Here is a 21,941-nt window from a genome sequence, read left to right on the forward strand (position 1 = left end):
TGACCACCAAACATAGCAATCTCTCATAACTAGAGCACTGACCAAGCAAGTCATTAACATATTAATCCTACGGATCATAAGAGCATAACATACTGTCTATCCTGATTCCGATCTAACAGATCATATCCACATGTAACATACCATAACGATAACAACTAAAGGGCCGGCCTTGGTGCCTTAGACCCTATCGATATAGTGAGGATAACTCACCTTGCAGATGTCGTCTCGGTAGATAAACTTCAACCCTCAGATCACTGCCACAAACTCTACCACCTATTACCATAGTATAAACATACCCATAAGCCAACTAATCAAACCCTGGTTAAAGTCAAAGTTATCAGTCAAGGTCAGCAGTCCATGTTGACCTTGACTCGCCGCGTACCCTCGGCTGCTCGCCGAGTTCCTTGAAGTACTAACTCACTCGCCGAGTCACCTGAGTGACTCGTCGAGTTCCTTTGGTTTACGATCGAGACCCTAAGGCCACTCGTCGAGCTTCCTTCTTGCAACTCGACAGTTACCCGCACATACATAAATTGGGGCAACCTCAACCGACTTGCCGAGTTGTTCATCCACTCGTCGAGTCTACGACAATCTTCATCGGACTCGCCGAGTTGTTCTTCCAACTCGCCGAGTCCATGCCTATCTTCATATGACTCGCCGAGTCGACCATGCGACTCGCCGAGTCCCTTCAGTCCTTTTTGCCATACAGACTCATTTGAGCCATGCAGCGGCTCCAAACTACATATCCAAGCTTCTAAGGCATGCTTTTCAGGTAAAGTTGCAAACTTTATGTGCATGCATAGCTACAAAGGCTATTAATGTCAAATCCAAGCTCACAATGGGGGTTTCATACTCAAAGAGGCTTCATACATGACCAAATTCGAGGCTTTATGACTATAGAACCCCAGAAGGGTCCAGATCTGAAGTTACAACTTCAGATCTAGCCCATATCCCACTTCATCTTCTCAATCAAACGATAAAAACCCTAGATCTCAACCAAAAGAGGTCTAGAAGGAAAAGAAGAAAAGGTGACGACTTGATACCTCCAAATGATGCTATCTGAGGTAGATTTCTGATTTCCCATACTTCCTTGCTCCTAGCCTTTTGTTCTCCAAGCTCTTCTTCTCAAAAGATCTCCTCTCCAAAGCTTTAGACACACAAGAATGAAACACCACACGAATTAGGGTTTTCTGAGCTCTCAAAGGACTGCAAAGAGGCCAAAGGAGGCTTATGCTTCCTTAAATAAGGTGCAAAACCCCGGGATTTAGGGTTTCATCTGCCAGCTCCTACTCGTCGAGTCCCTTCATGGACTCGGCGAGTAGGCCATTAAATACGCGAACCAAGCCCACTGCTACCCGACGAGTAGGGCAACCAACTCGTCGAGTAGGCCTTGAAACCAATTAAATTCTTATTTAAACAATACCTGAGCATCGGGGCGTTACAGATCCAAATCAAAATACCCCACCCATCCCGAACACCCCAAACACTCCAAATTATCCATTAACAAATCTTAGTTACATGCAATTGATAACATCTCCAATCCAACAACAACCCTTATTCACCAATCTTCCATACCACCCACACTATTATCAACAACAACAACTACCACAATTCAATCAACCTGAATTTCAAGCCTTTCAACAACAATCTTCTCCGCAATTTCAACCCCAAACTTCTTAATGTCAACAACCTTCACAACCATCTAAAGATCATTTATCTAAATCTCAACCTATAAACCTCGACAATGACGACGACGACGAACGGGTTGAAGAAACACAACCAAGTCGTAGAAGGCAAAAAAAAATCAAAAGATCCAAGGAAAAAGAAAAGTACGCAATGGATCGAAGAGGAGGAGGAAACTTTAGCTAAAGCTTGGATTTTCATATCACAAGACGGGGATGTTGACAACGTGCAAACGAGTCAAAGTTTTTGGAATTGTGTTTTAGACCACTTCCACGCGTTATTAGGAAGGCAAACGAGACGGACATACGACCCAGTCAATGCAAAATGGTGTGACCTTCGAGCGGCTTGCACCAAATTTAACGGCGTATTTGACAATCTTAAAAATATGCATAGAAGTGGTAGCAACGATTTCAACATTTTATCAACCGTGTTGTACCAATTCAAAATTACCAACAATGGTAAACCATTCGCCAACCAAAAAGCATGGGAAGTTTGTCGTAATGGTCCAAAATGAGTCCTTTATCAGGATACGACGCATTCGGGTTCCACCACCGGCTCCAACAAAAGGTCGAGAACGTCCAAATGTGGATTTTTGGGGTGGGTCGATCCCCATATGTGTCAAAGATCAATTGTATTCATACCAGGACTGTTGAGAACAATGAATAGGTATGAGGTTGAAGTGGGTCAGCTGAAGATGTACTTGCTTGCCTCGTGGATCTTGTTTATGTTGTTTGTGCTGTTTTGGAATTAGGAATTAGAGGTTAGGGCTTTTTTGTTCGTAATAACCACCTGAAAATGTTGTCTTTTGGTGCTAGAAGGTTTAATGGTGGTTTATATATGTTGTAGGTGTTGTCTTTTGGATCATTGGATATGTAATGCTTTTATGACAAATGGGAGTGTAATGGTTTTATCTTTATATGAATATGAAATTGTAAAGGTTTTATCTTGACATGAATATGAAATTGTAATGGTTTTTGTCTTCACTTGAATATGAATGTGACATCCCCATTTTTCACAGCCAGAAAAGACCGATTTGTTTATGATTTATTTGAAAATCAGAGTAACCTTTTTGAAGAAAATGTTGTGGAATTTATACCCAAAAGAAAATATGATAAAGATTTTATCAAAACATTTCCAAAGAAATATATTTCATTAAATTAAAACCTCGGAATGTCATTGTCAATACAGATCAAAAGCATAAACAGAACAACATAGGCCTTACAACATTTATTTATATCTACTGGCCTATAGTCCGTAATCCCTCATCAAGTCATCCAATTATGCTCTTGTGCCACTACCTGTAATACAATAAACTGAGTGGGACAGGCTTGGGAGCCTGGTGAGCACATAGGGTTTTCAGCTCAGAATAAATAAGTTTATTAATTTCATCAAACCAAACAACCCGATTACTCGTTCCCGTTATCCTCACTTTACGTCCCTAAAACATCTATCATAAGGGACCTATCCTAAGGATTTTCATCGGGATGGACACTACTGCAAAGAGGGTTCCTCAACAATAATTGTCCGTAAGGCAACCATGAGGGGATGGAGTACACCGGTGAACACATCGTTCACAAACACCTACAGGTTGCGAGCCTGCTAGCTTTCTACTAGACTGTCTAGAATAGTCCGTGGTCGTCATTTATACTTCGCTAGATGACTGGATCAACGTCAACAACGATGCCTCTCATCATTTTATCATACATCAACTATTTCATCTACCCATGTTTCTCCCAACATTTTTGTAGATATAAAATACGTATACAGTTTAAATAATTTAAAACATGTATAAATCGTTCATCCAGCATAGATATCAAGAACACAAATAATATGCACACATAGCACATAATTTATATTAAATACTTCATATATATGTGTAAGATGAAATTAACTATGCACTCACCTGTTAAGGTGGTGATTTCGAACTCAGACAACGTTTCGCTTAATTTATTTTCCTTCGACGAAACCTAGTATCATTACCACTAGATTTTTGTCTAATATTCATCGTGACTAATTATTAGTCCAGATTCATCATTAACTCAGAGTCTACTTCATGATCTATCAAGTAAGGATCAGCCAGGCAACACAGTTGGGAGGCAGGACCATTTCGGCATATTGCTTTTCTGAAATCCAACAACCAAACCCAACGTGACCATTCTAGACACCTCTCCCGTAAGTAGTTTAATCAGTATAAAGACTTTGAATCACTGATAAATCTTATTTATAGGTTCATAATAAAGATATTATATTTAAATATAAACTATATTTAAAGTAGGGTAGGTGTATCTCACTTACAGCGGGTTTTGCTAAAAACCGGGCTCCATTGGAGCAGAGCTTTTGAGTCGAAAAACTCTTTTTCTCGGAGCCTTCGGGCGCTCCGGGGCTTTCCTCTAGCACTTTGAGGTTACTAGGGCTTTAGAGGGGTTTTGGGAGGTTTAGAGAGAAGTTAGAGTGAGAGGGAAGTGGGTTTTGGTGTGAGAAATGAAGGTGATATCGCAAGGTATTTATAGGATGAAACATAGCTCAACTCGTCGAGTTTTGGCCTCAAACTCGTCGAGTTGGTGCCACATGTCACCATCTGGTGGCAAGGTGAAAGACCCACGCTTTCATATTTCTGAAAGACCCAAACTTTCATACTTGACAATTGTTACTCCAAAACATGCTACTTGCATATTCATAAAAACAATATTTTACATTGATAACTTGTTTACATAAGACTGGATACAAACCAACTACTACAAATTTTTATATGTTACATAACTTTCCAGGATACTATAAGTTATACATACATGAGTAAAAAATACAATAGTTTCAAACTATTCAAAAATCTTCCAACAGTATACGATTATACTGGTTGCTTATCTCCTGCAAATTTGTTAAACATTGAGAGGGGGTAAGCGGTGACGCTTAGTGAGTTTAACAATAGATACAATATAACGTTATGCCATATATATACTTCAATATGGCAGAAGCAAAGAGGAACAAGAAACAACAAAGGCATATGTGAATCATGTGACAAACTTTCCATATCAATCAATGATTTGATTCAAAGATATACGATCAACGAGACATGACAATTTCTGTACTTGATATACATCAATAAAGCTTCGGCCCAAATGACACACAAGACATACACTTTCTGATTAACATCTTGGTAGATTTCAGGCTTATAGCCCTGTTTAACCATTTGCCAATGCCATAGAATAGAAGTCATTCTCTTACGGAGACATGATCTACATGGCCAGAGGCTACGTACCAGTACCAATGTGAATCTAAGTCCTTTCACTGATCACATGGTCAAAGGTATAACTTTGCTATCATAAATAGCGGAAATAATAACAACGGAAAAGCACATAGCACATATAACACATAACATACAATTGTTCCTATATATTGAACTCACCGTGAAATAACCGGAGGTTAATATAGTAATTTGGGCAGCACTTCGTTACTATAATTGACTTTCTTCAATGAAAACCGGGAGTTTTCTTGAAAACCGGGCCCTGCGAGGGTTGGGCTTCAAACCGAAAAGATAATTTTCTCGGGCTCTTCGGGAACTTTGGGGCGTATTTCGGGTGTTGGAAATGATTTCGGGGCTTCGGGGAATTAAAAATGGCTTAATATAAAGTTTAGGGGTGAAAAAGTGCCAAATTCCTAAAATTACACGACAAGTCTCGCAGCTACTATTTATAGTAGCGAGGTCCGGAGCTTTGGCCGAAGGGAAGGAGGACACGCGACACAGATGCGAGGCTCGGATCCGGATGCGAGGAGTCAAAGCAACACGCGTCGGACGGAGGCAGCTTCGGACGCAGGTGCACACGCGTCGCTCCTCGGACGCGCCATGACGCAGACACGTGGCTGCTGACTCACCGAGATCGGACACGGGGCGAGTTCCGGCGAGGGTGACGTGGCCGGTTTTATCCATGCGAAAATTCTCGGAAAATGTGCCCCAAATTTCTAAAATCCATAACTTTCGCATACGGACTCCGTTTTTGACGTTCTTTATATGCACGCGTAGGCGGGAATATATTCTACAACTTTCGTTTAGACTTCGTCGGCTAATTTTGACTTTATTTGTAATATTATTATTTTTAACAGACCGGGACAGGAAAATCTGTTAAAAATTCATAACTTCTTCATCCGACGTCCGTTTTCGTCAGTCTTTTTACCGTTGTACTACTATTGACGAGACCTTCGATTCTCGTTTAGGTTGTGTCGGCTAAAAATCACTTGATCTATAATTCGAGTTTTTAGCTGTCTACTGCTAAGCTGAAACTTAGAAAAATCATAACTTCCTTCGATTCTCGTTTAGGTTGTGTCGGCTAAAAACCACTCGATCTAAAATTCGAGTTTTTAGCTGTCTACTGCTAAGCTGAAACTTAGAAAAATCATAACTTCCTCATACGAAGTCAGATTTGGGCGTTCTTTTTATAAAAATTCCCGGTTTAACAAATACTACGACTTTCATTTATATCACTAAGACTAAAAAGTAGTTTATCAAAAACTCACTTTTTACGTCATTCAGTGTCGTGCGGGTTTTGTCGCGGATATTCGATTGGTCATAACTTCTTCGTTATAACTCGGATTTCGATGAGGTTTTCGCCTAAATGCTTCTAGTGAAATTATCTACAACTTTTGAATAATAAAATTTTACTTATTTCAAATTTTATATTTTCGTTAAATTTCGATATTTTAACTTTTAGTTGGAATCTCATAAGACTTCCAATATTTTCCGAGTGATTCTAAACATAGTTTTACTTCATTTCTAGTAAAAACTATTTGTTAGAACTCAATACTCAATATCACATAATATTTCATAATATTATTTACTTTTAACACGATTTCAAAACGTATATGTTACACAAGGCTTGGGGAGAAAGCAATGGCCCAGATTCAGCCACGTCACCCCCTTCGCAGCAGCACCCTGCCGACTTCTAAACCCCGTAACTTTCGCATATGAGCTCCGTTTTCAACGTTCTTTATATCCACACGTAGGTATTGACAATATCTACAACTCTCATTTTGACTCCATTGGCTAATTCCCGAATGATTTTAAATTTAACAGTATGAGAAAATTACATTGTTAAATGACAGTGTAAAATTCATAACTTCTACATACGGACTCCGTTTTCGTCTGTCTTTTTATCGTTGAGCTCCTATTAATGAGATCTTCATTTCTCATTTAGGTTGCGTCGGCCAAAAATCGATCTATCTAAAATTCGAATTCCGGACTGCGCACTGCTATGCCAAATCTTAGAAAAATCATAACTTCCTCATACGAAGTTAGATTTGTGCGTTCTTTTTATACACACTCTCTGTTTAACGTATACTACGACTTTCATTTAGATCGCTAAGGCTAAAATGTAGTTTATCAAAAATTCACTTTTTACGTTACGCGGTGCCATTCCGGTTTAGCCGTAAAACTTCGACATGTTATAACTTCTTCATTATAATTCAGATTTCGGCGTTCTTTATATGTACGGAATCCTTGTCACGACCACTACAACTTTATTCATCGATATCAGGTTTATCTAACATTTTATTTTTGACGCTTATTTTTATTATATTTTTAAAAACAAGTATATAATTGCATAAAATCACATAATTCACATAATATTCAAATAATTCATCTTTATTACTTCAAAATAGGTCAATGGTTGACCTTGACTATTAAATTATCATACTAATGCTTAGCCCAGAAACACGGGCGTTACAATGCTATTGTAATGGTTTTACATTGTTGAGACAAAACCCTAATTACGATTTGATGAATAAAATGCAGAAAATAAGAACAAACACAATAATGAAGATATGTCGAATGATCAATCGATTTATTCATAAACATGAGGAATAAATTACACTTTTAGAATAGACTAAAGAATCTAACTCTACCCAAGAAACCTCATAATGTTTGGCGGCTGCATTTTGCCTCACTCTTAACCCTAATTATGAATAATACATGACAATATATAGGGAATAAGACAAGTCTTGGGCTTTTAACCTACACTTCATCAAGGGGGCCCATTGCCATAATCCATGGAGTACTTTGAACCCTACATTCTCCCCCTCAAAGTATGGAATGGATGACAAGGCTTCAACTTCCAAAACAAACATCTAGCAAATAAGAAAAGATCTTGCGACGAGGAATATCAAAAGCGATCCACGTATCTTGATTCTTCAACAGTCTTCAAAAACGGGTTCTAGGATATATAAATCAAGCATTGAAGTAATGTTTTAAAACTTCATTTTCTAATGTAATCCCAAAGATCTTCAAGAAAGCTAAACCCGCCATAAAAACACATTTCAGAATTAAGAAACAAAATCACTTCTTGTCTTTGAAGAACTCCCCCTCCAAGTCACAATGATCTTCAAATAAGCTAATGATATAAGCCACCAAAAAATATCATGTAACAACCCAAATTTTAAGATTCGTAACGCCACTTGATCGAGAAAATACTAGAAGTCGGAGAAATATCAAGGCTTTAGATGAGCTCGATGAAGAACTACTTCTGTAAAAGTTACTTCTCTGTAAAAGCTTTAGATGAGCTCGATGAAGAACTTCCTCTGTAAAAGCTACCTTCATATTACCACCACAAGTTTCATCAAAAATCTTCAAATTTGAAAAGTCACAATCCAATTTCGAATGACCATATCAAATTCTCCCCCTATTTATAATAAAAAACGTTATTATAAAACCTTCAAATGGTCATGAGAATGATCTTGAATGGATAAACAAATACTATGCTCCCCCACGAAAAAATGATATAAACAATGAAGTTTAAAATCTGAAAAAGTCTAAAAAATTTGACGTTATCGCGAAAAACGACTTTCCAAACTGCCAAGACTTGTTGGAATCCTTAGTTTTCTGTTCATGAAAAAATATGCACATTAAAAATCCAAAATTGTTCACCATCCCTTAAATTTGTAAACATTTCGAAATATAGGGCTGAAACCGTCATTTGCTAAAAGTCAGGGGACTAAATAATAATTCTGCATCATTTTCCCATGTAACAATTTCTGGAAATGAACCAAAACTGCCAAGCTACAAAAATAACATGGATCAAAAGTGAAACCAGAGGTATGGATACATGTTGGGCTTATGATCCATGTTGGACCAAGTTTATGTATGGATTCATAAAGAGTTGGGCCACATGAACCATGGATCATAAGCCCAACACATATAAATATAACTAATTACCATAATTAGTCATTATAGATTTAATTAGTCTCTTTTGATCACAAAATTAATTCCTAATTAATTATTGATCAATATTAATTAAAACATATGATTTCATATTAATATATTAGAACTTATAATATATTAATAAATCATATATAACATTCTCTCAAGAATTCATCCTAACAAATTGTCCTGATGATATGCAACCCAAATGGACCATGCTACTCTCGGGTCGAGTACATACCAATAATAGTTATGGGCTTACACATCTAATCCAACAGTCTCCCACTTGGATAAGTCTAAAACTATTATTGCAAGTAAGACTCCAAAACCCGACTAGCAATCGTAGCTCTTAAAAGCCGCTGTCGAACTCTGACCTAGTCAACGACATGTCCATTAGATAAGGTATCATATATTCCTCCATTCTAGATATAATATGGACTGAGACATGGATTATAATCATTCTCTCTGTCCATCTGTTGTTTCCCGATTTCCGATTTATGATGACTGACTAATTGAACAAATCAAATCAGTCCAGGCCCGGCCGAGCACTTATGTTTGTCATCACTAAATCATCGAGGGGCCCCACAGATATCGCTTTTATCCCTCCAAGGGTAAAAGGAATGGATAAACTTCGACTCATATTCTTGTACTAAGTACTTGTTGAATCATACACAAAGGCACGTTTTATGACATCAAGTTACTGATGCGTTTTCGTACAATCAATGTACAACCAACTCATAGTCAACAACTCATATCTCTAGGTTTGAAGACATATGCCAATGGGTAGGTTCCATTGTTGGAATCAACTCCAACTGCACTTAGTATTTGACCTGGGAAAGGTCCCTTCATGAAGGCTCCATCTAACCCTAAAAATTCTCTCAACCCTGCCTTAAATCCTTTCTTTAAAGGCCCTAAACACACGCATATCCTTTTGAACTGCCTGGTTGGGGATGAAACCACAGGTTCAGAAACCACGTCAATCTTTATTGTTGTATCTTCGTTTGTCTTTTGCGGCTCTAGTACATAGTCTCTCAACACTGCATATTGCTTTACGTAATCTCCTGCACCATTTTTGGTAGCTGCTGCTTTTTCCCTAAATGCTTTCTCTTTTGAAATACTAACCCCATATGTCTTTTGCAGTTGCTCTTGTAGGGCACGAACAGGTAGGCCAGGATTAGCTTCAATTTGATCCATAATTTGTTTGGCAAGAAATGTTGTTGTACAAGATCTGATTTTTCGTGTTTGGAGGCAGATGTGTTTCTGATTGTATGTCTTAATAAACCAATAGTCATGTACAATTGACCTAGATGCATGAAGTTTCCAAGTGCATTTAACTTTATCATAGTTTACATCTTTACCCTTTACCTTTTTCCCAGAGGTAGGTCCACCTACCCCACTTGCATTTACAACTACAGTTCCATCACAAACAACTGTTAATCTACTCTTGTTATTTTTTGTGAATGAGATATTCCTCCTTGTCTCTAAAGCATGCAGGTCAAATTTATCTTTCAATTCTTTCTTGGCTTTATATTTCTGCCCAATATGAAAAGCTATCTTGTGCACCTCACCAGCAGAACACAATGTTTGTTTCCCCAACTCTTTGATAATTTCCTTCTTTTCCTATTGTCCCCTGAGTCATCACTAAGTGAATCCCACTCGTCATGTAACACCCGGTTTCAGATTTGCCTTATTAATTAGGGATGCAGCTCAATCATCAACTGCCATGGGGATTAGAGCTTTGGGAAAGGAAGGGTTTAGCCATTTCGGATGTTGTTGCTATGATTCAAGTGATCAATGTATTCAATTATGTCTTCGGAAGCCAATGGTATGATTGTAAATTAATATCTCGGTCTTTTAATGGTTTTGGGTTTTAATCGGAAAGATTTAAGGCTCGGGTGTATTTCTAGGAGCGTAGGGCCTCTCGCCACCTTTTCATGGATATAAGGTTCGTTGGAAACAGACTTAGGACGAGTGAGTTATGACACTTTGAAGGTTTTGGCAGAATTAGCTCCTAATGGGAATACTTGACAGATCAGCCCCATGCATGCAAGGATGCGTGCACGTGTTCAGCTGGGTACGCCCAGCGTAAGCTGGGGTACGCCCATTGTATGAAAGTGAAGGATCGCGGGTGCTTTCGAGTACGTCGGGCGTACAAAGGGGTACGCGAGGCGTACTTTCTTCAGACCAAAACCCTAATTTCTCAACTTGTGCCCTATATAAGCCACATTATACCCTTCCTTAGGTCATTTCAAGTCAGCCACCACCCCTTTTCACGTCCATGAAACCCTAGATTGCCTTGGATGGAGCTTGGAGCTTAAAAGAAGACTTGTTAGTGTGTGTACAAGAAGAGGAAGGTGGTGTTCAAGTGTTGATCATGGAAGGGAGCTTGTAGATCCAGAAAGTTCTCATATTTTGCAACCCATTGGAGGTAAAAAGCTCTGATCTTAACCTTCCATTTCATAGATCCTCTTTTGGGTTGGTTTTTGGCCATTTTTAGCCTTTTTCTTGGTCTTGGTGAGCTAGGGTCGTTTTAGGGACTCAAACTTGTAGATCTGGACATTCTAAGGTCCCCTCTCTCATAAAGGTGCAAGCTTTGTGAAGTGTTTGAGTTCAAGCATGATTTAAGACCATCCATTAAGCTCTTTTGATCCCTAGAGTCCCATTAAGCCATGCATGTTAGTAAAGTTGCCAACTTTACTTGAAGAGTCACCTATAGAAGTCAGACTAGAGAGTTGGAACAAGGGATGAAGTGATTAAGTGCTCATTTGGAGAGGGTTGGACCTCAGAGGAGTATGCTGGGCGTACCCACCTGGTACGCGGTGCGTACTAGCCCCAACAAGTGTACGCTTAGCGTACCAGATGAGTACGCAAGGCGTACTCGGTCTGGTTGCCTCACTTTGTTTTGTTGACTTTTGGGCCTTGGACCATGGACCCGAAGTTGGTTAAGGTAACCCATTTAGTATTTCAGGTCTTTTTGGAGATTGGGCCTTCTTGGGATAGGTCCAAGATAGATTTGGGCCTTATTGGGCCTTGTGGGCCATTTCGGGTTTGGGCTATTATTTTGGTTGTGGGTTGTTGGACCAGTTAAGGATGTATGTTGGATTGGAAATAAGTTATTGGGCTTAGGCTGAGGCCCATGTAAAGGTTTGGGTCCAATTTGGAAAATTAGGCCATTAGTGGGCCTTTATGGATTTTGGAGTTTTGGGCTTGATTGGTTTTGGACTTGGGCCTTAGTTATGTATCTTGTGGGCCAGGGGTAAAATGGTCATTTTACCCCAAGTATGGATTATGGATCATGGTTTAGAACCCAATTGCTAATTGGGTGATATTGTGGTATTGATAGCTTGAGGAGTTGTCATGGCAGCAGTTAAGGACTTCTTGTAGTGGACTTCAGCAGTGCGAGGTGAGTTACCTTCCAGTAGAAGTGGGTATAAGGCCACAATGTCGGCCCACTAGTAGGAGTTGTTTGTTAGATGATTGTCTTTGTGATAATTGTCTGGTATGCCACTATCTGTTATGTTTATGTGCTAGTATGGTATGATGTTATGTGATAGTGGTAGTAGGGGAATAGTCCCGGTATCAGTTGAAAGGACCAAAGGAGTAGGTCGGGCACCCCGGTATGCCTGACAGTATGATTATGTCATGTTATTATGTGGTAGTGGTTGGGGGTGAAATAGTCCCCGAAACCGGTTGAGATAAACCGGAGGGTAGGTCGGGCACCCGGACATGCCTGACAGGGGTAGGTCGGGCACCCAGATATGCCTGACAGGGGTAGGTCGGACACCCATATATGCCTGACAGGGGTAGGTCGGACACCCTGGTATGTCTGACAGGGGTAGCTTGGGCACCCCGGTATGCCTAACAGGGGTAGGTTGAGCACCCCGATATGCTCAGTAGGGTAGGTCGGACACCCAGATATGCCTGACAGTATGTTATTGTATGGTGTGTGGTATGATGGGGGAACTCACTAAGCTTTGTGCTTACGGTTTACAATTTTGGTTTCAGGTACTTCGTTTTCAAAGGAAAGGAGCCGGCATGATCGCATCGCATCACACAATGTTTTCCGCACATGAGATCTTTGGGATTACACTCTGATATTGTTTTATGATAACATGTTTTGATTATTGTCACTCTGGTTTTGACGTGGGATGTTATTATGGATGTTTTCTTATACTGTTGGTTTTATAATAACTTAATTAAAAATGAAATTTTTGGTCTTGAATTTTGGGATGTTACACGTCATTATCAATTACCTCCACATCCTCTTCTTGATCACTATCTTCATTTCTTTGACCACCCAAACTTTGACATCCAATGAACTTTGCTTCTATATCAATATTTAGATTGAAATCCTCCATGTCAACTTCAACATCTTCAATTAGGTTGTCCTCATAAATCATAAAGTCACTATCTTCATCTTCACTGTTTTGATTCTCAAACTCAATGTCATCAGGCTCCTCTTGTCCCCACTCATCACTGAAATGAATACTATCTTGACCTTCAAACCCATTAAATAGGATCCTATCTTGGTCTTCAAACCCTTCAAAAGGTTGAAAGTTTGTCATTAACTCATCATCTATGTTGATTTTAGTTGAAAATTCATTGACTCCTTGAGGATCATTATCCATGACAACTCTATACCCCTCATCTGTAAATCCTTCCACACCCTCACCATTAGATTTGTTCATGTCAAGTTCTTCATTCACATCAATCTCTTTGTTTAACTCTTTTTCTGCATTAACTACAACAAATTCAGGATGCATTGGCTCAACACCCTTACCTTTATCAACTTCACCACTTGCCATTGTTTTTTCACCACCTTCCCAATCTAAGTTAAGTTTTCTACTACATGACGATCCCCCTTTATTATGTTTCCAACCTTTAGACCTATTAAATTCAGGTGTTGCTGACTTGTATAAGGTTAATGCTAACCCTAAGTCACCCTCATCAACATCAATTTGGATTGGAGTTACCACTTTATGAGCAACTGCAGGTGATGAGGGTCTAGGAGGATCCTGATTGTCCATGTCTTCTATTATAACCCTTCTTGGACCATTTGGGGACATAAAATATGTAAGCAAGTTCGTTTGACCATGCTATGTGTACACTTTAATCACTTTGTTATGGGTAACATACTGTGAGAGATTACACACATCATCATCATTACCTAATGCTCGTAGTCCAAAGTCAAATCCTTCATTAGGCAAACGGAAATGGTAATACATGATTTCAGTACCATCATACCCTAATTCTCTCATCATCAAGTCTAGTTCATACACAAAAAATTCATCAATGTCGACAACATCAAAGTACCTAACTTGCCCATTAATATACCTGATATTTGGAAACTTTGTGAAACTCCCTCTGTGATGAAGTTCAATAGAGAATATGTTGGGGTAACCATCTTCAAAACAGAAAGAGACGATTGTTAGAGTTTTTCAAAGTTTGAAACTTGATCGTCAAATACAGAGAATCTTACCATAAACTTCTTGAACGTTAACATTCTCTCCAAGATTTCTGAGTCCCCACATTTTCAAAAGCATGACGAAAATCGATTCTCACACAATGGTTAGGGTTTTTGCGTCTTGATTGATAAACGAGGTGTGAGAGAAGACAAATGAGTGAAGTACACTCTGCAATCTTATTAATTGAAGTGGCGGCAACGGAGCTGGGAAGCAAAATGACCAAAATGCCCTCACATGGAGGGCACATGATGGCCATAACGGCTCCAAACAAACGGACTAAGACGGAATTGATTAAAAACCCAGAAAAACCTTGATTTTGGACCTTCTGTGCAGGCTGGAAACTTTTTGGATCTCATTCAAGGATTTTTGCAAACCACAATGACCAAATTTGCAGTTTTGTCAAAAATGTATTTTAGAGACCGTCCGAGTTAAAAAAGAACCAAACGTACAAATTACCCAAACCATAGGGACCATTCGTGTAACTTACCCTTAAGACTAGGTTATGTTGGTGTGTAAAAATAAAATAAAATGGGCTGCCATACTTTAAAAAAGGGTTCGACAGAAATAAAAGGTCATCGCATTACTGATTACACATACTGTTCGTCCTTTCTAGCAAACCCCATAGGCGAGCCCCAAGGAAAAAACTCTTTCTTTGCTGTCGTGATCGTTAAAGATCCCCAAGGGTTCCAAACACGTCCAGCTTTTACCTTCTTAAAGTACTACATCGGCCCACTCGACAACGTTTTTTCTTTATCCATCTATTTCTTTAATTGTTTCCACTGGTTCATGAATCCGAGTTTAGAAGTTTCCAAACAAGATCATTACATTCTGTTCTAAGAGCATTAATTATTCACGTATACTGATTGCCAGATTGGTAAATGGTAACCGCTACAGGGTCAATGAGGCTGTGCCAAATAACCATAAGAGGATGCACCCAAAATACGGATATGCTGATAGATGCTGCACTGCTTATAAGGTTGTTGTGGGCTTGTGGCAGAAACTGTCACAGGATGCCGATGAAGCTTGTGAAGAGGTAAAAGAGAGTATGGCATCGATGTGGATTCCTTTTGGTCGATAAAAGGTAATGTTGTGTTATCTGGTTAATTAATCAAACCAGTTCTTGCATATATATTATGGAAATTTTGTCTTTCAGTAAAGATTAGGGGCAAATGTTCATTGGATTCCCTTTAGTCAATAAATGTTAATATTGTTTTGTTGTCTCTTGGGTATAACCGGTTCTTGCTCTTATATTGTGGAGATTATGTCTTTGAGTCAAGATTAGAGGCAAATGTGTCTTGGATTCCCTTTCATCATAAATGGTAGTATTGTATTTTTGGTGGGTCAAACCGCTTCTTGCCTCTTATATTATTCTAGTTATGTCTTTGAGTCAAGATTAGAGGCAAATATTTCTTGGATTCCCTTTAGTAGATAAATGCTAATGTTGTTGTGCTATATTGTCTGTGTGTGAAACTGGTTGTTGCTCTTATCTTATGGAGATTATATATTCGGGTCAAGATTAGGGGCAACTATGCCTTGTATTCCATTAACTGATAAATGCTTAAATTCTTATTCTATTTTAGGTTGTTGTGTTTGCTATTTATCTCATAATTAGAGTTATGGTTATCGCTTCTAAAATATACTAGGAGAATCTAATTGTTCAATAGCTTATGCCTTTGAGAATATCTACATAATTTGATTATCATGTAAAGTTGTGCTCTAGGAGTAAGACATAAATAACTCAAGCTCCTACTAGGTGCCTTGTTCATCTTCCACCATGATTAAACACGAGAACAAATCTTAATAATGAAATAAAATCGATAGTCTTAAAAGTGAAGTGGAAATTATACTTCACAATTAATATGAATGAAGTAAAACTGTTACACTAATATGATGTTATAAAGTATCTTCATAGATTACAATTAGTTTCATGCCATATTCATTTTCAATTAATATATTTGTGTATTTGGAAAACATTAATTGGTAATAATCTGAGTTTCACACACACCATTTTTGAATGTTTAGACCAAAAACATTAAAATCATCAACCCAAGAGCTATTTGAATTTTGACATGGTTGTTGGTGAAAAATAGGTTAAAAGTAGTCATAGAATTTGAGGATATGATTATATGAAGATGATCCTTATCCATATTTGGAAGTGGTGATTTTTTGCACTTCCCATGATCACCCTCTATAAGTTAGTTCACAAATTTAAGTTGCAAAAACCCTGGCAAAGTACTCATGTGTAACAAGTAGCACATGTTTTTGACATACATGCGTCAACTTGAGATGTGTTGAACATATATTGTGATTGTCGTACTCTTTATCTTATAGATAGATTAATTGTTCAAATGTTCAATAGAGGTATGCCTTTGATTATGCAATGTGAGTATGTAGCAAAAAAGGAAATGTAGCATCTTGTTTTTCACTTGATCTAACGGCTGAAATGGTTCGGAACCTTCTAGATACACAATCCATAGCTACCGTGGATTCGATTACTAATCCAACGGCTGGAAACAACTCTCATAACCCTAGGGTTGGATCTGTGAACCTAATTTGTTGCTATATATAAGGCACTTTACCCTTTTCAGTCTATTCATAGATTATCTATCAATCGAATGGCGAAAGAAAGGCAGAAGTGGACCCTGGAGGAAGAAGAAGCGTTGTTTTATGGAGTTGGAAAACATGGGCAAGGGAAATGGAAAGTTATTCTTACAGATCCCCAATTTGCTTCTGCTTTGGCAAATCGATCAAACATAGATCTCAAGGTGTTTTCCTTTTTCATCATTTTTTTTTGTATATCGTTCTAGATTTTTTGCTAGCTTTGTGTTTGTCTTTCATCATAATTATGATTTAGTTGAAATTTCATGCTTAGTGTTCCATTGATATGAATCGATTCTATTACCATTTACATTTGCAGGACAAATGGCGCAATGTTAGTGTGAATAGAGACAAAGTTAGAACTCCAATGTTAGAAGGAGTTACTACTACTACTATTACTACTAATCCACCCTTGAATTCTCCCAAAATTAGAACTCCTTTGTTAGAAGGAGTTACTACTACTACTACTACTACTATTACTACTAATCCACCCATGAGTTTTCCCAAACCTTTATCTGTTGTTCATCTCCTTGACTATGGTGGCATGTCTGTGCCTTCCAGCAGCACCATGGATGAAACAACACCCCCAGTGTATGTTTTCTTCATGCTTCTTTCTTTTTCGTTTATCTCTTTTCCAAATTCAAAAGCAATTATAGCTTTATGAGAGCCTCTAGTCATATGGTAAAAGAGGTTGTTTTAAAAATAATATACATGAAAACCTTATAATAATGAACTTTATTGTGCTACTTTTTTTATTTAGTTATGAAAAGTTGATTCTCGAGGCTCTGTCATCCATTGGAGATCCAAATGGGTCTAACACCAATGCAATTCTTAGCTTCATTGAGGTTAGATTATATAAATATTTTTAGTTTGTATTGGATATTTAGATTAAACTTTATGTAGAATCTCATGATTTCCAATAAACTTTATGCAGAAAAATTTTCCGGTGCCTGAAAATTTCGAAAGATCAGTGACTTCAATGCTCAGAAGACTTGTATTGACAGGAAAAATCGAGATGGTGAGAAATTCTTGTACAAGTTTAGTCTTATTAGTTATTTCATCTCACAATCACTATAAAACTGAAGTTTAAAGTTAAAACACAGGTGGATAACAACTTCAAGTATAAGGGTGCATCTTCTGGATTCAAAAGGGATGATAGTAAGAATGATAAACTTGATGATGATGAGAAACAGGAGGCACCAGATGCTCCTGATTCACCTATTGCTACTGAGACATTAGAAGATGCTGCATTTTATGCTGCACGTCTTGTTGCTCGTGCTGAAAACGTGGAGCAAGAGGCAATTGAAGCATGTCAAGAGTCAGATAGGATTGCAAAGATGCTTGAAGAAAGCATGGCAATGCTACAGCTGGCTGAAGAGCTTCATGAAATGTGTAAGTTATCTTACGTTACCTTTATTGTTAACTCAAGATTTCTTTTTTGAAAGATGACATGTTGATTTTATTTGATGGATCACACAGGCTTGAAAGATGGATTTGTTCTGCTGGCTCTTTGAATGTTGGGTTGTTTGGGTGGTGATTCAATGCTAGAGAAGGTTTTAGGTTGTTAGGTTCACAGAGAGTGTATTTGTGTGTGGAAATTGACTTGTTAAGTCGAATGTTTGGTTTTATGTTTGTGGTCATGTTGTGTAGAGTTGTTTTATCTTTCATAGGTGGATGTGTTATGCTTATTAGCTCTGTTATGCATGATGTAATCTTTTGCTGGATTTTCGGGCTCTTTCTCTAGTCGAATGGTGTGAAAATTGGTGTTTATGTGTCCAAATGTCTAGTTTTACTAACCAAACATACAAATAATACCAATAACTGTTCCTAAAGTATGCTTATTATCTGCCCTTTGTGCCCACCTTACATCTGCCCATGCTTCCAAGGATGATGTGACAAGGTAGCTTTTCAATTCAAATAACTTTGCAAATAGGGCATGAACTCGACCTTTATTTAATTTGGAAAACATTCATTGGTAATTGTTTGAGTAAGTTCAAGTACTAACATGAAAGATGTATCTCTAAGTTTGGGACACACTATCTTTTGAATTTTTAGACAAAAAACAATCAAAATTGTCAAAACAATTGGAGCTATTCACATGGTTGTTACGTGAAATTGGTAAAACTAGTTAAGAAGTTGTGATTTTTATCTTATAAGTTTCATGCTTTTGGGGTACTGATATGGTTTACGTTTATTGCCATTTGCTTCTTCAAACCTCAGTGAAAGTGGTAATGTGTCTAGCAGCAGAGAGAAGGTTAATACTCTGAAACTTTATTTGATGTTCCTCTCCTTGAATATGGTGGTAGGGCTAAGCCTTCCAGAGGCTCGGTTATTTAGAATAACAATCCTAAAGTAGGTTTCTTTCTTTGTGTTTCCATTAGTTGCAACAGCTAGTTGAGATAAGTAAATATACTCTAGATGCTTGCTCTGTCTCTATCAAATTGTTTTACTTAATGTTGATGGGCTGTTTCTGTTGAGAGGTTAGTAGTTTAAGAAAATGAGAGCTAATGGAAGGTTAGTAGGCTACAAAAAACTAAACAAAGTAGTTTGAACAATTAGGGTGGAGGGAGTTCTTCCCTCCAAACTCATTCAACACACTGCCATATCATCTCCACGTCAACTTTTCTCTTTCATATTTCTTCCATCTTTTTCGACCCAAAACACATGCCCAAAACACATGGAAACCCACTCAAATTTTAATTTTAAAATAAACACAAACTAATAAAAATCATACAAAACTAATTTACAAAAACATATAAAATTAATTCACAAACTAATTTAAAAATATACAAAAGACAAAATTGCAAAAATGGTCCCTGTGGTATGCAATTTTTTGGAGTTTTAGTCCAAATCATGATTTTTTTGGATAGGTAGTCATTTTGAGGTAGTTTGCTTGTGATTTTGATCATTCGATAAACTGACAAGACTAAATTGCCCTTATTATATTTATTTTCCATTTTTTTTTCCTTTAAGTATTTATATATAAAAAATAAAAATAGGGGCCCACATACTCTCTCTCTCTCTCTCTCTCTCTCCTGGTTTGAGAGAGAGAGAGAGAAAGAGATGTGGGCCCAAATTAATTATTTATTTTCTTTTTCATTTAAATTAAATAGAAAAAACATAAAAAATATATCATAAGGGCATTATAGTCATTTTAATTTTACGAGGGACCAAATTTATGTACAAACATGACCAAAAGGAGCACGAAGCCAAAAAAGTCGGGGTTCGGACTAAAACCCCCAAAAAATGCATACGATAGGGACCATTTTTGCAATTTGGTCTATACAAAATTATATTAGTACAAGTCTTAAAGGAAAAAATACAAGTGGTCATTGCATGAGAGAGTAAATGGTTACGCGGGTTAAATAAACCGCAAACCACCTATTTTGGTCAACCCACTCCAACCCGTTCTTGAAGGGATCAAATGATGGAGGTACCAGCGGTACCTCCTTCCCCAAAACCAACAATACCCTCCTCCCTTAGTGATTGTAATGGGAAAACTCTTTATACCCGTTTTCATATTCTGGCGGTTACAATAATGTAAAGTTTTCTACAACCATATTTATATGAATCGATGAAATTTGGTGTTTATAAAAATAGTCATTTACTAAAATGACCAAAAATGAAAGTTATGTATCATAACACGACCATGTTTCACATTTCTAGCAAAAAAATTAAAACTACCACCAATTCCCGATAAAAGCATCGTGAATTAGCGGAGTATTATTCCCTAAGAAATATGATTTGGAAATTATTCACAAAATACTTGTAACATCCCAAAAATCATGACCAAAAGTTTTGTTTTTAATTACGTGACTTATAAAATTGTTTACTGAAAAACATCATTGAATCATAGCATTTCATAAAACCATAATCTCGTGTCTCAAACCATTTCATAAAATAGTAACAATGTCAGAGTACAATCCCATGAATCTCATAATGCGGAAATCCTGAGTGTGTGTGATGCGTTGCTACCGTGCTGGCTCCTTCCCCTTCGATGACGAGGTACCTGAAAACAAAATTGAAAACTGTAAGCACAAAGCTTAGTGAGTTCCCCCATCATTCAGCATACCATACAATATCATATCTAGGCAGGCATATCTGGGTGCCGGCCTCCCCTTCGGTCTATTTCAACCTGATAGTTGCCTAGCATATCTGGGTGCTGGCCTCCCATTCGGTCTATTCCAACCGGATAACTGCCTAGCATATCTGGGTGCTGGCCTCCCCTTCGGTCTATTTCAACCGGATATCGGGGACTATTTCACCCCTACCACTACCACATAGAATCATAGCATACTGGCACATAGAACATAACAGATAGTGGCATACGAGACAATTATCACACAGACAATCATCTAACTACAAGCTCCTACTAGTGGGCCGGCATTGTGGCCTTAGATCCACTTCTACTAGAAGGTAACTCACCTCAATGTCGTGAAGTGTCTGAACTGTCCTCGATGCTGAGGATCAACTCCTCTAAACTCCTACACATAACGATAAGGCTGTAAACGAACTGAACGTTCGGCGAACCGTTCGTGAACTGTTCGGCGGGAAGTTCGTTTATGATTGTTTATTTAATAAATGAACGAACATGAACACAAATTCTTCATTCATTTAGTTAAACGAACGAACATGAACAATGGTCTCGTTCGTTCATTTACGTTCGTTTATGTTCGTTCATTTAAGTTTTTTTATGTTCATATATTTTCGATTGTTTTTTATTACATTACTATATTATACTTCGTTTATGTTGATATATGTTCAATTGTGTTTGTTTATCTTTGTTCGTTTATATTCGTTCGTTTAGCATGTTCACGAACATAAACGAACGAACATGAACAAGACAATTTGTTAAACGAACGAACATGAACAAGAAAACTCCGTTCGTTTATCCGTTCGTGTTCGTTCGATTGTTCGGCTAACTCAAACGAACGAACATGAACAAGCCTTTGTTCGTGTTCGTTTGATTCGTTTACAACCCTACATAACGACATTCCTTAATTACCATTTCA

General features: G+C 37.8%; 1 protein-coding gene across 2 annotated transcripts; it reads left to right on the forward strand.

The window, feature by feature from the left end:
* The first annotated feature begins 14,895 nt into the window (after positions 1 to 14,895).
* Positions 14,896 to 18,709, forward strand: LOC145107974 (telomere repeat-binding factor 4-like). Of its 2 annotated transcripts, XM_079044945.1 has the most exons (8): positions 14,896 to 15,047; positions 15,202 to 15,412; positions 16,931 to 17,096; positions 17,249 to 17,520; positions 17,690 to 17,774; positions 17,864 to 17,947; positions 18,033 to 18,321; positions 18,409 to 18,709. In XM_079044945.1, the coding sequence occupies exons 3-8, from the start codon at positions 16,947 to 16,949 to the stop codon at positions 18,441 to 18,443; spliced, it is 915 nt and encodes a 304-aa protein (XP_078901071.1). In that variant the 5' UTR covers positions 14,896 to 15,047; positions 15,202 to 15,412; positions 16,931 to 16,946; the 3' UTR covers positions 18,444 to 18,709. The 2 variants fall into 2 exon arrangements, with proteins under 2 accessions (XP_078901071.1, XP_078901069.1); XM_079044943.1 differs by having other exon boundaries at positions 14,896 to 15,412; positions 16,794 to 17,096.
* Positions 18,710 to 21,941: the final 3,232 nt, after the last annotated feature.

This window comes from Lactuca virosa, chromosome 4 (genome assembly GCF_052849685.1).
Source record: "Lactuca virosa cultivar CGN04683 chromosome 4, Lactuca_virosa_CGN04683_v6, whole genome shotgun sequence".
Classification (NCBI taxonomy): Eukaryota; Viridiplantae; Streptophyta; class Magnoliopsida; order Asterales; family Asteraceae; genus Lactuca; species Lactuca virosa.